The sequence below is a fragment of the Enhydra lutris genome, unplaced genomic scaffold, assembly GCF_002288905.1.
Source record: "Enhydra lutris kenyoni isolate GAN:26980312 unplaced genomic scaffold, ASM228890v2 scaffoldscaffold13, whole genome shotgun sequence".
Lineage (NCBI taxonomy): Eukaryota > Metazoa > Chordata > Mammalia > Carnivora > Mustelidae > Enhydra > Enhydra lutris.
Window position 1 is genome coordinate 36,964,878 of NW_019154097.1, and position 14,668 is coordinate 36,979,545.

The following is a 14,668-nucleotide window of genomic DNA, read 5'->3' on the forward strand; positions in this document are numbered from 1 at the left end:
TGTGTCAGGTCATTATTCTGAGCCCACCACTGGTGCCCTTGGGGGCCCCCACTCTGCAGATGGGTGGAGTGGAAGGTTCTCCTCCAAAGCCCTGGGAAGGGGCCTTGTTCCTACAGCTGAGCCATGGGAGCAGGTGCTCCTCCTGGGCCGCCCGGCCTCAGCTGAGTGAGACATTCCTGAAGAACCATGAGAAAAGTCACATTTTAAATATCAAATATTGTCTAAAACTTGTTATTAATAAATACAAACGCTAGTAAGTGTTCCTGAGAGTCCAACTACCCCGGAGGGCGGCTCAGTCGGCTCAGCGTCCAGCTCTTGATTTTGGCTCAGGTCTTGATTTCATGGTTGTGAGATCGAGCCCCCTATAGGGCTCTGGGCTGGGTGTGGAGTCTGCTTGGGATTCTGTCCCCCCCCCCCCGCCCCTCCCCCGTCCTCCCAGTCACCTCGTGCATGTGCGCTCTCATTCTGTTGGAGGGAACAAAAAGGAATCGCTCTGGAAGATCTGACAGCTGACATCACTACGTTCTGCTTTCTGTGCGCTGAGTCAGACTAGTAGCTTGGTCTGTGAGGCCGGCCTCCATCAGGCACCTTTTCGGCCTCACAACAGTCACTTTTAAGAGGTCCATGCCAGGGGCTAAGCCAGCCACAGCCCTGCACCTGGATGCACAGTGTCATGCGTCCAGAGGACGCGGCACGTGGTCTGTGTGTGTGGGTTTGATGGCTCAGGGCGTTTTGCTCCCACTGAGTGCGATTCTAGAGACCTGAGAATAGGTTTGAGCCTTGGCCTGCAGGGCACAGTGCTGAGCACACAGAGGGTGGCCGGCTCGTGGATGCCGTGTGGCGCTTAAATAGGTACTCCAGAGGGGGGTTTTAAAATTCTGTGTATTTGTCAGAGAGAGAGCACAAGCCAGGGGAGCAGCAGGCAGAAGGGGAAGCAGCCTCTGCGCCGAGCAGGGAGCCCGATGCAGGACTCGATCTCACGACCCTGGGGTCATGACCTGAGCCGAAGGCAGACGCTTCACCGACCGAGCCACGCTGGCGCCCCAAGAGAAGAATTTTAATGAACCGTGTGGGAGGGGGTCCCGGCCTCTCCCCGTGACTGTTTGGGATTTCCAGCACGTGTTTTTGTGGGCGCCGACGCCGCGCAGTCGAGTGCGTGGCCCGACGTCCCAGCCTCGTCTCAGAAGCGAGTAGGCGGGTTGGTTTAATGGTGTTGTGTGCTTTCAGGCAAGAGTACCCCGAAGGTTACTACGCCTCCAAAAGCGGATGGAGCAGCCAGAGTGACCACTATGCGGACTACTACTCCGGCCAGTATGAGTATGCAGGTGCGCGCGGGCTTCTCCGCGGCCCCGTGGGCGCGGCCCGGTGCTTTCTGTGCTCTGCGATCATTTCTCAGGAGACCGTTCCCCTTGTTAGTTTCGTGTGTTTTTAATCCAGGAGCCAAAAGTAGTTGAAAGTTAGCTGTGTCTGGAAATACTTATGTCGCTGTTTTTCATTAGGAAATGATGATTCGATTCTAGCGTTAATGTCTCTATCACGTTAGTCGTTTCCTTTGACTTTCTAGCAAAGCGTGGTGATGAGTAGTTCCAGAGCAGCCTTGTCTTTACGTGGTTACTTAAACTGATTAAAATAAATAAAGTGGGACACCAGCTTCTGGGTCGCACTGGCCATGTCTGGTACGCCAGTGGCCTCCCGTGGCCAGGGGCCTCCTACTTGTATGGTGCAGACGTCAGATGTCCCCGCTGCACCAGGTGCTGCCTGCTGGTCTTGGCGTGTTCCCGCTGGGCCTCGCGTGCCCATCAGCGGCCCTGCCTCTCCCTACTGTGTGGTGCTGGGAAGGGTCCAGGGCCCACAGCCTCTTGGGTGTCCCGGCACGGCCACCCCGTCTGCTGCTTCCCACAGGCCTCTTTCCCTCCTGTGTTTGTACCGTTGGAAACTTAAAGTCCACTCACACCTGCCGAAAGTGGCACATCTAGTTTATAATGTTAACACGTTTTTGTTTTCGTTTTCAATTTTTTAGTTTTGGAATATTTCTAAAAACTTCCTAGGTCATGTTAGAAGACATGTAAGGGAAATTTGTAGTCATGGGATTAAGTGTTAAAAAGTCGTGACTACGAGTAAAATTTAACAGAGATGTCTTCTAGCGGGTTTTTAATCGTGTGTGGAGAGAACACCCAGTGGCCAGCAGGTGTCACGCGTATAGGCGGGACACCACCCGGGTCTCACAGTTAATGGTCTCCAAGGTCATGCTGATTTTGGGGAGGAAAGTTGGGTTCCTCTAAGAGCCTGGAGGCATTCTTCAGTCTTGGGGTGGTGTGGTTTCTCTGGCTCGGCTTTCTGAGGACTGTCTTCTCTCTCCTGTTGTCATAAACCATGAATCCCCTGCTTACAGACCCAGGTCGCTGGGACCGGTACCACTATGGTTCCAGATTCAGGGATCCCCGCACCTGTGACCGGAGGTATTGGTATGACGCTGGATACGATGCGTACAGGAAAGAGAGCTATGCTTACGGCGACAGGTTGGTACAGCTCACTTGATGAGAAGGGCTGCTCGTACTCAGAGCTTCGCTCCTGGTCTCTGCCCTCGTGTCTGTCAGTTACCCGAGTTGCTGTTGTGTTTGGGATCCTGGTGAGCAGCTGACGCTGGGGCCCCTGTGTGAAAGAGAACCAGGCCCTGCTGACAGTTCCCACCTGGGCTGTCGGAGGGGAACTGGCCTCAGCACAGGTGCTGGAAGTCGGCTCCTCCTCTTCTTGGGTCTGGGAGAGGCACGGCTGCACGCAGCACGAACTTGAAGGAGGTTTATCCAGATCTGAAGGCAGGGATCTGAACTTGGGCTTGGGATGTGGCCGCTCTCCCGAGGGTAGGGCCTGACTGGTCTTTTAAGGGTCATGATCCCCACGGGGGGTGACGACGTGGTGCTTGCTGTTGGGTGGCAAAGGGCTGTCATCCTGGCGTCACCTACCCACTGTTCTCTTTCCTCGCCTCTGTCCCTGGTTCCAGCAGGTCCGAGAGGTACGATGACCCCTGGAGGTACGACCCTCGCTTCACGGGCAGTTTTGACGACGACCCCGAGCCCCACAGGGATCCTTACGGGGAAGAGGCGGACAGGCACAGTGTGCACAGCGAGCGCTCAGCCCAGAGTCTGCGCAGTAGCTTCAGCTCCCACTCGCATCAGGTGGGGGCCTCTCCCCGTCCCTTCACACGTGACCTCATGCCTGAGCCCCCTGTGTTCCCAGGAGTTGATTTTTCCTGTTTGCCTTATGTTTTCCCAGAGTCAGATTTACAGAAATCACAGTGTGGCTGCCGTTCCCTATGAGGCCCCGCCTCCTCCCGGCTCCTTGCCTGGCGGTTATGCCTACAGCACCTATGGCAGTAATTTTGGCAGTGGCCAGGGCTTCCCGGAGTACAGCTACGCTGCCGAAGTGGGCTGGCCCACCACGGAGCAAGGTATGTGTGTGCGCGCGGCACCCTGTGCTCGCACAGGTGCAGAGGGAGGTCGAGTCACACTGCCAGGGTAGCCTTGCAAGCGTAGGGTAGTGGAGGGAATGGATTTCAGCTCGTGGGAATTGCCAATGGCGTGGCCTGGTCTTCTGTGCAGAATAAGGACTGCTGTGAGTCCCAGAGCTTGTCACAGCGGCCGAGAGCTGCCCAGCCTGTCCATAGTAGCCATGTCAGTGTGGCTCTGAGGACCGGCTCCCTGCCAGCCTCTTGGGTGCGGCCGTACTGTTTCCCGGTGCTGGCCGCTTGGGTAAGTAGTTTGTGTGGGAAACTCCTAATTCCCATGCAAAGCTCCTGTGCATGGACTTGTCACCTGTGCCACGTTCTCAGCCCCTCTTGGAGATGATCCATCAGATGCTTTTCCTGGGAGCCATTGATGCAGCGGTGTGTGTCAGCTCCTGTGCAAATCTCTGCACTTCAGGCATCAGCCGTCGTTGTCCTTGTGCCCCGTGCTCGTCACTGCCGGGGGCCGGCCTCTGAAGGAGGAGCTGGGGGCATGGACGCTCCGGTGGGGCCTCTGGCAGCCGGCGGCCAGACACTGCTTCCGAGTAGTCTGTGCTCGACTCACGGGGCTGTTTTATAGGAATTTTATTTCCAGAAGAGAATAGTTCTCATTTTTAACAGTTGAAACATTTTCTGACACACACCTGAGTGCTCCTTTTTTTTTTTTTTTTTTTTTTTTTAAGATTTTATTTACTCTTCTGACAGAGATCACAAGTAGGCAGAGAGAGGGGGAAGCAGGCTCCCTGCTGAGCAGAGAGCGCGATGTGGGGCTCAGTCCCACAAACCTGGGATCACGATCTGAGCCGAAGGCAGAGGCTTTAACCCACTGAGCCACCAGGCGCCCCCTAAGTGCTCCTTTTTGACGGGATGTTTCATAATTGTCGCCTTGCGGTTGAAAGGCAGGTCGTCATCAGTCCGACCTGGGGCGCCAGCCGTGTGGGCACTTGGAAAAGCCGTACTGTCGAATTGGTCCAAAAGCAGTAAAAAGTGACAAGCTGATTGTTTCTCACTTTATTTAAACGTAGCTCCGTCGAGACCAACTTCTCCGGAGAAGTTCTCAGTGCCTCACGTCTGTGCCAGGTTCGGGCCCGGGGGTCAGCTCATCAAAGTGATCCCAAATCTGCCCTCGGAAGGACAGCCTGCACTGGTTGAAATTCACAGCATGGAGGTAATTACGTGAGTGGAAACTGCGTCACGGGACTGTGCTCTGAGGAAGTGACCTTGGAAGATGCTCTTTTCCCCCGAGTCTGGTTCGTGGTGGTTGTGTTGTGCTGGGCAGTTCCTGCTGTCAGAGGGCGGGACACTGAGCACCTGGCGGGTGTCACCTTCGACTTAGTTCCACTGCAGATTTGTTTTGTCTTTATTCGTGTCTCTGGCTTGGCAGGGAGGACCCTGCTTGTGTTCATCTTGTGGCTTTTGGTCATGGGTAGAGGAGCTTTGTGATCTGGTGGCAGGTGGGGTGGGGGGCCCTGTTCCACGGCCCTGGCAGGCCTCTTCTGAGCACACGTGAGGGCCCTGCCCCCGTTGGAGGGGAGACCTGGTTCTAAGTGCTTCAGAGAGAGTTTGAAAATCACGGTGGGACAGCAGACAGGCCCACACCTTCGGGGGGCGGGCAGGGACGGCGCCGGGAACTTAGCCAGTGCAGCTGGCGGGCACGGGCGGGCGTCGCTGTGCACCTACCCGCCGCGAGCTGCTCTCTCTCTGCACCCCTCCGCCCGCCTCAGACCTTGCTGCAGCACACGCCGGAGCAGGAGGAGCTGCGCTCGTTCCCGGGCCCGCTCGGCAAGTACGTTCCCCGCCGAAGCGTCCTTGGCGTCCGCGCGGAGGCGGCTGCTGCGCTGGGCCTGCCTCGCAGACGTGGGTGTCGCTGCTCACGGAGCGTGTGTCCTTCTTGCAGGGATGACACCCATAAAGCGGATGTTATTAATTTCGCACAGAGCAAAGCTACAAACTGTTTGCAGAACCAGAGTTTAATTGACAAAGAGTCTGCGAGTCTCCTTTGGAATTTCATTGTTCTCTTGTGCAGACAGAACGGGGTACGTTTCCGTTGGTGACTCGCTCAGGGAGACTGTCCTCGTGGTGCTTTGGGGAAGTGGAATTCCAGGGCGTGGGGTTTGGGGTGAAGGGAGGTTCAGGTCCGCCTCTGTCCGGTCATCTGCGGTCTGTCCCTCCTGCTCCTGGCTACGCCCCGGGACGTGGAGTTGAGGGGAAGGTGCTCACCTGAGGAGTCCTGTTCAGGGCCTCACCTGACCTGGACCAGCCCCCACCCCCACCCCTTGCCACAGGAAGTTCTGTGTGGAGTGAAGTGCTTTGATCTCCTTCTGCCCCTGTGGCCCCTGCAGACCGTGGTGGGAACAGACCTCGCCGAGCTTTTGTTACGAGACCACAAAACCGTGTGGCTTCCCGGAAAGTCACCCAACGAGGCCAACCTGATTGATTTTACTAACGAGGCTGTGGAGCAGGTAGAGGAGGAGGAGTCCGGGGAGGCCCAGCTCTCGTTCCTCACTGACAACCAGGCTGCCGGCAGCAACACCCTCGAGAAGGAGACGGAGAGGTTCCGGGAGCTGCTGCTGTACGGCCGCAAGAAAGTGAGTGGCCGCGAGCCCCTGGGGTCCCCAGGTGGGCCCTAGCGTGTGCGGTCCTGCTCTCGGGAGCGGTGGCACCTTGACTGCGACCCGGGGCTAGTGTCTGCGGAGTCCGGTGTGTCTGCTCCTGCAGCAGAGCCGTCTTCCGAGGGTTGCCGGGGTCGGAGATTCGCCTGTGCTGTGTACACGTCTCGGACAGACTCATGAGCGGACTGAAGTCAAACCGTTCTCGCACGGTTAGGCATGCCCTCGCTGTCACCTCAGCGGTGCAGGTGCTGGGGGGGTGCCCCGCAGTGGCCCAGCGCCAAGCCCTGGCCACGGAGGGAAGCTCCCCAAGATTGTGCAGCCCGGAGCGAGGGCCGCGCCTGCGCTCTGGCGGCTGGGGTCTTGTGGGCCCAGAGTTCTTGGTACTTTGATCTCGTGATGGCAGCTGGAAAGCTCATATTTGGTAAATAAACCGTTTTCATGTGGGCGTTTTACAACGGATCGGAGCTGTGGGATCTGTCAGCTTTGCTCAACGTTTCCTTCTGCTGTGAGCCGTCCATCTCTGTGAAGACGCTGTCCTCTGAGTGCTACCCTAGATGATTCTGGACGCGGGGGGTCTGTGTTAGTAAAGGCTCCATCCGTGTGGAGGTGGTCATCGTGGAGGGCACAGTCGGAGGCAGCAGGACCGCCGCTCGCCTGTCCTTGTTCCTCATCCGGGTGCTTGCTCCGGAACGCTGGCTCTGGGCAGCCGACCCAGCAGCACGGGCCTTCGCAGACTCGGGGCCGCAGCGACTTTCCAGCTCGGGCAGATTGGGAAAAGCGGGCTGCTGCTTCGTGTCTGAACCGGGCGCGTGTGTTGGCGGGCCTGTGACTCACGCACTCCTTCAGTGCGCTCCGGTCCCTTGCCCCCGCCGCCCACCATGCGTGACGACCCCCGGGTGTGGCTTCCGCTTGTGCACGTCACTGAAGGTCTGGGGACGTGGGTAACCACTGACATGCTTTGCAGGATGCTTTAGAGTCTGCGATGAAAAACGCCTTATGGGGTCACGCTCTGCTGCTTGCAAGTAAGATGGACAGCCGGACACACGCCCGCGTTATGACCAGGTAGAGAATCTTGCTGTGTAGACTATTTCTGGGCACGTCCTGCTGGCCTAGTCGTGCTGCCTGGTCAGCTCTTGGAAGCGCCGTGACCTGCAGGGCTTGTCTTAGAAAGCTGGGGCGGGTCCCCTGCACCGGGCTGTGTCACACTGGCGTGGGCATGCTGGGCCCTCTTCCCTGCGGTTGTACTGCTGAGGGCCTTGTAAACGTTTTTTACCACAGAGTTCTCTACGCTCTGTGAAACCACCATGAATTCTTTAGTCTTTCTCAGTTCATTTGTTGAAATGCTGGGCTTTTTGTACACTGTGCCTGGGTCAGGCCCCCGACAGTCATCAAAAGACCAAAATGAAACCGGCCTTGTTTCTGCTTGTCATTTAAACAGAGTCAACTGGGGCGCCGGGGGCTCAGCGGGTTAAGCCGCCGCCTTCGGCTCAGGTCATGATCCCAGGGTCCTGGGATTGAGCCCCGCATCGGGCTCTCTGCTCCGTGGGGAGCCTGCTTCCTCCTCTTTCTCTGCCTGCCTCTCTGTCTACTTGTGATCTCTGCCTGTCAAATAAATAAATAAAATTAAAAAAAAAAAAGTTTAATAAAAAACAGGGCCAACTTAGCTTTTTCTCTCCTTGTGTCTGCCTAGGTTCGCCAACAGTCTTCCAATCAATGACCCTTTGCAGACAGTGTACCAGCTGATGTCAGGGCGGATGCCTGCTGCGTCCACGGTCAGTGAACAGGGGCTCCCCAGGGTCCCTGTGGCCTGGCTTCCCGGCTCACTCTCGTGAGAGCTGGCCTCCTGGGCCACAAGGCCTGCACTTTCTCTTGTCCCGGCTCCGCGCTGTACTCTTGGATCTCACCTGTGACGAGATAAAAGTGGCGCTCTCTTCTGAGGATAAGGGTTTGTTTGTTTGGCTTTTTTCTGACCTCAGTGTTGTGGAGACGAGAAGTGGGGTGATTGGAGGCCTCATCTTGCTATGGTTTTGTCCAATCTGAGCAGCAACGTGGATGTGGAGTCCAGGGCGATGGCCACCATGGGCGACACTCTGGGTAGGTCAGGCGTGGGCGTGGAGGTCGGGGAGCCTGACACGCTCGGGCGTGAGAGCCACTGTCGGGGTGTGGAGGGCCACGGGGTTTTGCCACTCGTGTAGCCCTTCTGGTGGTTGCTGTCCGTGTGTTGAGGTTTTTGGGAGAACTCAGAGCTCCTGAGCCCTGGCCTGCTGTATGTCTCCTCAGCTTCCAAAGGTCTCTTAGATGCCGCGCACTTCTGCTACCTCATGGCCCAGATCGAATTGGGGGTTTACACAAAGAAAACCACAAAACTTGTCTTAATTGGATCGAACCACAGGTGAGGACCGTCGAGGTGTCTGTTTTCCTTTAGAAAGGAAGCATTCCTCCGTGAGCTGACCCAGAAACAGCGCACGCGCCTGGCAGCGGCAGCCTCCCGTCTTGGTGGTGTGCTGTTGGTCACGTGGTGTGACGTGCTTCTGGGTGCCTTGTCTGGACACTGAAATTATTTCTTTTTTCAACAGTTTGCCATTTTTAAAGTTTGCAACCAATGAAGCTATTCAGAGGACAGAAGCCTATGAGTACGCCCAGTCTCTCGGGGCGCAGACCTGCTCCTTCCCCAATTTCCAGGTGAGCGAGGGCCACGCCGGCCCACGGTTTGAACAAGTGGGCGGTCAGTGCTAGCAAATGTTTGTTTGCTGAGGGCTTTTGAGCTCTTCCCCCCAAAATGATAGTTTTTGGAAATCCTGGGGAGTCCTTTGATCTGTACCTCTTGAGAAGTCCTGTCGAACTGAGGATTTTCTTAGCATTTAAAACGTTTCCCGAGTGTTTGGTTTCCAGTGCTTCCTCTGCACGGTTTGCAGCATCGTGGGTGTAAACACTGTAGTGCAGGGTTTGTGGGGATGGCTCTCCCACCATGCTAGCTGCTGGCTGGCCAGGGCGCTGTGGTGACGAGCCCTGCGTCACAAGCCTACAAAGTGTGCTAAAGAGGAAGAGGGAGTTTCTGAGAAGCTTAGTTGCAGCTCTCATGAGAAGTCCTCTGGGGAGGGGCTCTGTGCTGCTGGGTGGCCGTGGGGCACACGTGAGGCGCATTGGGCGTTGGGGTAGCGCCTGCTTCGGGGCTGTTGGGTGACACGGGGGCTGGGAGGCGTGTCAGGACAACCGTGCTACACTCCCTGGTCCCAGGTGTTCAAGTTCATCTACTCCTGCCGCCTGGCTGAAATGGGGCTGGCCACGCAGGCCTTCCACTACTGCGAGGTGATCGCCAAGAGCGTCCTGCTGCAGCCGCACAAGCACTCGCCCGTGCTCATCAGCCAGCTGGTTCAGGTACGGGTTCTCGGACGCCCCGGCGGCAGCCGATCCCTGCGCTCGGGCACTGAGGGGTGACCATGTAGATGCTGGGGACTTCTTGAGCAGCTTGAGAAATTCAGGCGTCCTTGGGCAGGGAGTGGGTGTTTTGAATTTTCGGGGACCTCAGCCCGCGACTGAAGCTGGGCCGTAGCTTCAAGGGGAGAAGGACGGCACGTCCAGGACGTCTCGCTCCGTAAAACAGACGCCGTGCGCGCGGCCTGCGGGAGCGGGGGAGGCGCGCGTGGGACAAGGCTGGTCAGCGGCCGGTGCACATGGCCAGTGCACCCTCCCCGCCCAGGACCTTCGTTCTGGGAAATGCGCTTCCATGACAGCTGAGAGAGTGTGTTACTGTGGGGAGTTCTCGGCGTCCGCGGACGGACACAGAACATTCGGCGCGTCCCGTTCCCGCAGCTTCGGCAGCTGTTCCTCAGGCCCTGCGTTCGCCACACCCCCGTCCCGCACCCTCCCCGTCCTGTCCCCGCACCCCCCAAGGCCCGTCAGTGTGCACGTCCCGGGTTAGTCAGCGTTTTGATCCCTGAAGCCGTCTGTGGCGTCGGGGACGGGCGGCAGCCGCCGGGCTTGCCAGGGCCAGTCCGGGTCCCGCACTCCCTTCCGGCAACTGGGTAGTGCAAGCGACGTGTTGGGCCGGGTCACCACCACACGCTTCAGACACCTTAGGTGGCGGGAGCTCTCCGACCGGACTCTGAAGATGCCTTTTGTTCCGGGTGGTGGTGGTTTTTGAAAACACGGTCCCTTGTCACGCCAGGTAGTAACAGGGCCCTTTCCTCCCCGTGTGTGTCCAGATCGCGTCCCAGCTGCGGCTCTTCGACCCGCAGCTCCGAGAGCAGCCCGAGCAGGAGGCCTTCGTGGAGCCGGCCTGGTTGGCGCAGCTGCAGCGCGTGGACAGGCAGCTCAAGGTGCGCGGCGCTTCCGGTCTTGGGCCGGGAGTCGGATACGCTGCGACCATAGTGGTTCACACGCCCGTCGTGTTCACGCCACGCGTGTGAGGGGCGGAGAGTACGCTCGAGGGGTGTGCGCGTTGGTCAGCACGCTCCCGGGAGAGGGAGGGCCCTCCTGAAGCGCGGCCCAGCGAGGGTCCGGCTCTCGGGAACGCCTGCCCTGTCTCTCCCTTAGGAGGGCGCCGCGGTGTGGAGTCGGGACGGGACCTTCCCCCAGCGCTGTCCCAGCACCCCGAGCTCTGAGGTGGGCCCGTGTGATGGGCCGGCACTCGGCCCGCCGGGGGGCCCGGGCGCCGGCAATCCGCTGCTGGTGCCGCCTGTGCCCAGCGCTGAGCACCTCGGCCAGGGGGTGCGGCTGCTGCCTTCAGGTGAGCCCCGAGCTGCTGGAGAAGCCGCGGGCCTCCCCACCCTCCCCTCGCCGCCGCTGCTTCCGCAGGTGGAACGCTGCCCTCCTGCCTGAGGAGAGCGGAGGGGACGCGTCTTCCCTTCCCCCTCCCCACGCTTGTTCCCTCGGTGGGCCTGTGGCATCTAACGGCCTTAAGCAGCCGTCCGAGAGGGCGGGGCCTGCCGAGCTCTGGAGAGGGAGGAGGGGAGTGGGGAGAGCTCCGTGAACTCCGAACTCTCTTTTAGGCCCCTGCTCCCGGGTTGTGCTGGGGCCTTGCTGAGAGTCAGGGCCCAGGCCCCACGTGACATTTGATGATGTCCTCCCCTTGTCCCTAAGAAGCGTACATTTTGCTTTTCCCCTAATGGCTGAAGAGCGGGCATTGTCAGCACTCTTGCTGTGATGACTGGTTCTCTTGCCCGTAATGGGAGAACATGGCCCTGGGAGAGGACGTGTGACAAAGTGTCGAACGGCCGCCTGTTTGCTTCCCCGAGTGCCCAGAGTCCGCGCCAGTACCTCAGGCTTCTGTTCCCCGCTCTTTTGGTGCAGCTCCGCCGACGATCCCCGACAGCCAGCCGGCCCTCCCCGCCAGGGTGCCGTTGTTCCCGGTGCCCCCAGCCACGGGCCCCCTTGAGCTGGGGCCCGGCTGTGGACCCCCGGCTGCCTTTGGCTTTCCAGAGCCCTCTGGGCGTGAGCCTGCAGCTCTGTACACGGGGCCTGGCCTGCCCCCTTGTGCACCGTCTCTGCAGGAAAGTGAGCACGCGCCCCGGGAGGCCGGGAGCCAGGACCCAGGTAGGCCTGCTGGAGCGCCAGCCCGAGAGCAGAGCTGGGGGGTTAGGCGTCAGAGAAGGCAGTCGGTGGAAGAGCCTTCAGTGGTCTGAACTTGACACAGGTTTTGTTCATTAGCATGTGCTGAGGCTGGAGGGCTCACGGATGTCAGTGCTGCCTTCCTCCGGGACTTAGCTGCGTGTTGGCGTGCAGGCGTGAGCAGATGTCCGGGGGCGGCAGGCGGGACCCATGAGGCTTCTCGTGCCTGCTGTGGGCCTGCCTGTCTCTGTGCCCTCGAACAAGGTGCCGCGTGCACCCCGCTTTCCGAAAGAACCGTTTCCGAGAACCTTTCCGGCCTCGGACTCTGAGCCCCGTGGTGGGAGGCCCTCGGCCAGGGAGAAGCTGTGCCATGTCGCGTGTACGTCATGTCAGCTCCTGTCCTGTGTCGGTGACACGGAGCCCACAGTGGCCCTCTCTTCTGTTGACAGGGGCGATGCTACCGGAGGCACTGGGTAGGAGCTCACTTCTGGAGCTGAGAGAAGAGGGTTTCGGTGGAAAATTTACTAACCTGGTACTTGCCCACTTTTTTCCCCCAAGCTCCTTGTTTTACTTAAGTTGCGTTGATTAGGAGCCCAGCCTTGCTATTCTCCAGTTGTAACGGGAGAACCAGGAAGAGCGCACAGCTGTGGCTCGTTGCTCCTTGGCTGGAGAGCCCTTGCTGCTCGCAGGGTCGCCGGGAAGGCCCGACGAGCTCGACCGCTTAGTGGCGCACGGACAGCCCCTCTCTGGAGGCTGCGTTGCTGACGATGACTTTTGCAAAATGGAGAGGCCTCCCCGGTCCTGCACCCCTCTCTGCAGTAGGATCCCTGACACCTCACTGTCCGTCTTGAGATCCTTGCCACATGTCTCGGCTGCTCTGGCCGCAGTGGGGAGGGACACGTGCTTTTCTGCGCAGTGTGTCCCGCAGCTGCATCTCCACACACCGGGGCTTCCGTGGGCACGCCGCCACAGGCGCTTGCCGTAGGCCAGACTTCCGTTGGGCGTTCTTCCGTGAAAATATTCTCACGTAAAGTGAGAGTTTATGGAAGACGGGGTCTTCGCTCAGCTATAAGTATTCTGAAAAAAACAAGTCTTTGTTTTAACATGCCTCCTCCCCGTCTGCAGCCAGCATCCCCTCGACACACACACTCAAACCCCTTTTTCCAGCCCAGTAGTGCCCAGTGCACCCCAATACAGTTGCTTGGGGGAGCAGGCGGGAGGCAGGGGCTGCTGTCCCTTCCCCTCCCCCGCTCTGCTCTCATCGCTCACAGGGGTTTTCAAGGCCCCCAGGGAGGTGCCTTGGGTGAGCCTGCTCCCATGTTGCCTTGGGACAGGGCTCCTCCGGCGTGCCCCAGGACTCCGAGGCACCCCCGGCGGGGGAGGGTGCCAGCTCCAGTGCTCTGCAGCCACCGACGTCTGCTCCAGAAGTGAAGAGACCTGCACCGGCAAACAGGAAAGACACCAGGGAGCCCAAGAAGGTGAGACATGGCCTGGCTCCAGCAGGGTGGGGGCCTGGGGTCCAGGGAGGAGGCACAGCTCCTGCAGACCGCTTTCCCCTACACTGGCAGCGGGCCAAGGCGTTCCCAGTGTCCTCAGCACCCACTGAAGTGTGCAAAGCTTCCTAAGTGCCCGTGTGTCCACGTCCCTGTATGACCACTGGCCGGAGCAGAGTTGGAACGGGACCAGGAGGCCCCGTGGGTCCCCATGGCCTGTCAGAACCCACCCCAGACGGTGGCCTCTTCAGACTTTGGTACTTGTCCTATAACTTCCTGTAAAGGAGGTTAATCTTTCAAAATCATCGGGTCATGGTATCTGTTATATGCAGCTGCTAAAATTTTATATTTCATCTTTCTTGGTAATAGACATTGACCTTTTTTTTTTTTTTTTTTTTTTTTTAAAGATTTTATTTACCTGACCAAGAGATCACGAGTAGGCAGAAAGGCAGAGGGCGGGCGGGGAAACAGGCTCCCCGCCGAGCAGAGAGCCCAATTCGGGGCTCGATCCCAGGACCCTGAGACCATGACCTGCTGAAGGCAGAGGCTTGACCCACTGAGCCACCCAGGCGTCCCGGCCTTTTTTTTAGATGGGTGATGACATAAGAGCCACACGCGCGCTCTTTGTCTCCTGTTGGCGAAACCACTCCTTCCTCTCAGGGCGTGCCTAGGGCCCGGGATAGCTGTGTGTCCAGTGTGGGGTGCTACCAGGCTCTTTTCCTGGACAGTTGTACGCAGTGACCTTCCCCCAGCAGAGCCAGAGAGGCCCAGTCATTCCTTGTCACCAGCCCGGCTGGTGGCATTGCTCGTCCCTGCGCACGCAGGGTGGTCGGGCCTCCCCACAGCAGCCTCTTGGCAGGGCTTGTGGTGCCTCCTGGAGCTTTCGCTTCACTCCCCTGACGTGCGGGGGTGCCGAGCACCTTTCTCACGCGCCTGTCACCGCCTGTGTGTTTTCCTGCGTGGTGCTGGCTTGTCTTCTCCCACTTGAGCGTCTTGGCCCCAAGTCCTCTGTGACATGTGCATCACCGGTGCCGTCCCCCAGCCTGTAGACTGTCTCTTTATTCTCTGCACGTGGGTTTACGCGGGACTGGTTCTTGATTTCCATACCGTTTAGCAAATCGAAGTTTAGTTAACTGTTAGCGTCTTTTTTTTCAAGCTCGTGTTTATTTATTAGAGCGGCGAGCGCACAAGCAGGGGGAGGGGCAGAGGGCGCGGGAGCAGCCGGCTCCCCACCAAGCAGAGCGCCTGACGTGGGCCGCATCCCAGACCCCACCCTGGCTGGGGTCGTGACCCGACCTGACAGCAGAGTTGGGCGCTCGAGAGACTGAGCCGCCCAGGTCCCCCTTGACGCCTAGCATCACAAGGGGGACACAGATCAGATTCCGAGCGTGCGTGAGCCTGAGCTACAAGAGGACGCTGACCCGTCGTGAGCGCTGCGGAGGTCAGAGCGGCGGGTCTGCGAGCACACACCCGCTGCCTCCTTGTCTGTGTTTCCGCTGAGGCACGGCCTG

General features: G+C 58.9%; 1 protein-coding gene across 3 annotated transcripts in view; it reads left to right on the top strand.

Moving 5' to 3' along the window:
- Positions 1-14,668, top strand: part of LOC111145547 (SEC16 homolog A, endoplasmic reticulum export factor) — a 32,084-nt gene that overhangs the window by 11,126 nt on the left and 6,290 nt on the right. For all 3 annotated transcript variants that reach the window (XM_022500467.1, XM_022500466.1, XM_022500468.1), the window contains 19 exons: positions 1,228-1,325; positions 2,393-2,519; positions 3,002-3,176; positions 3,274-3,448; positions 4,528-4,670; positions 5,227-5,288; positions 5,400-5,538; positions 5,845-6,090; positions 7,079-7,176; positions 7,805-7,886; positions 8,091-8,208; positions 8,395-8,506; positions 8,691-8,796; positions 9,352-9,492; positions 10,320-10,433; positions 10,651-10,843; positions 11,407-11,649; positions 12,114-12,196; positions 12,999-13,142. In XM_022500467.1, the coding sequence (XP_022356175.1) occupies positions 1,228-1,325; positions 2,393-2,519; positions 3,002-3,176; positions 3,274-3,448; positions 4,528-4,670; positions 5,227-5,288; positions 5,400-5,538; positions 5,845-6,090; positions 7,079-7,176; positions 7,805-7,886; positions 8,091-8,208; positions 8,395-8,506; positions 8,691-8,796; positions 9,352-9,492; positions 10,320-10,433; positions 10,651-10,843; positions 11,407-11,649; positions 12,114-12,196; positions 12,999-13,142 (2,599 nt within the window). The remainder of the gene's footprint in view (positions 1-1,227; positions 1,326-2,392; positions 2,520-3,001; positions 3,177-3,273; positions 3,449-4,527; positions 4,671-5,226; positions 5,289-5,399; positions 5,539-5,844; positions 6,091-7,078; positions 7,177-7,804; positions 7,887-8,090; positions 8,209-8,394; positions 8,507-8,690; positions 8,797-9,351; positions 9,493-10,319; positions 10,434-10,650; positions 10,844-11,406; positions 11,650-12,113; positions 12,197-12,998; positions 13,143-14,668) is intronic.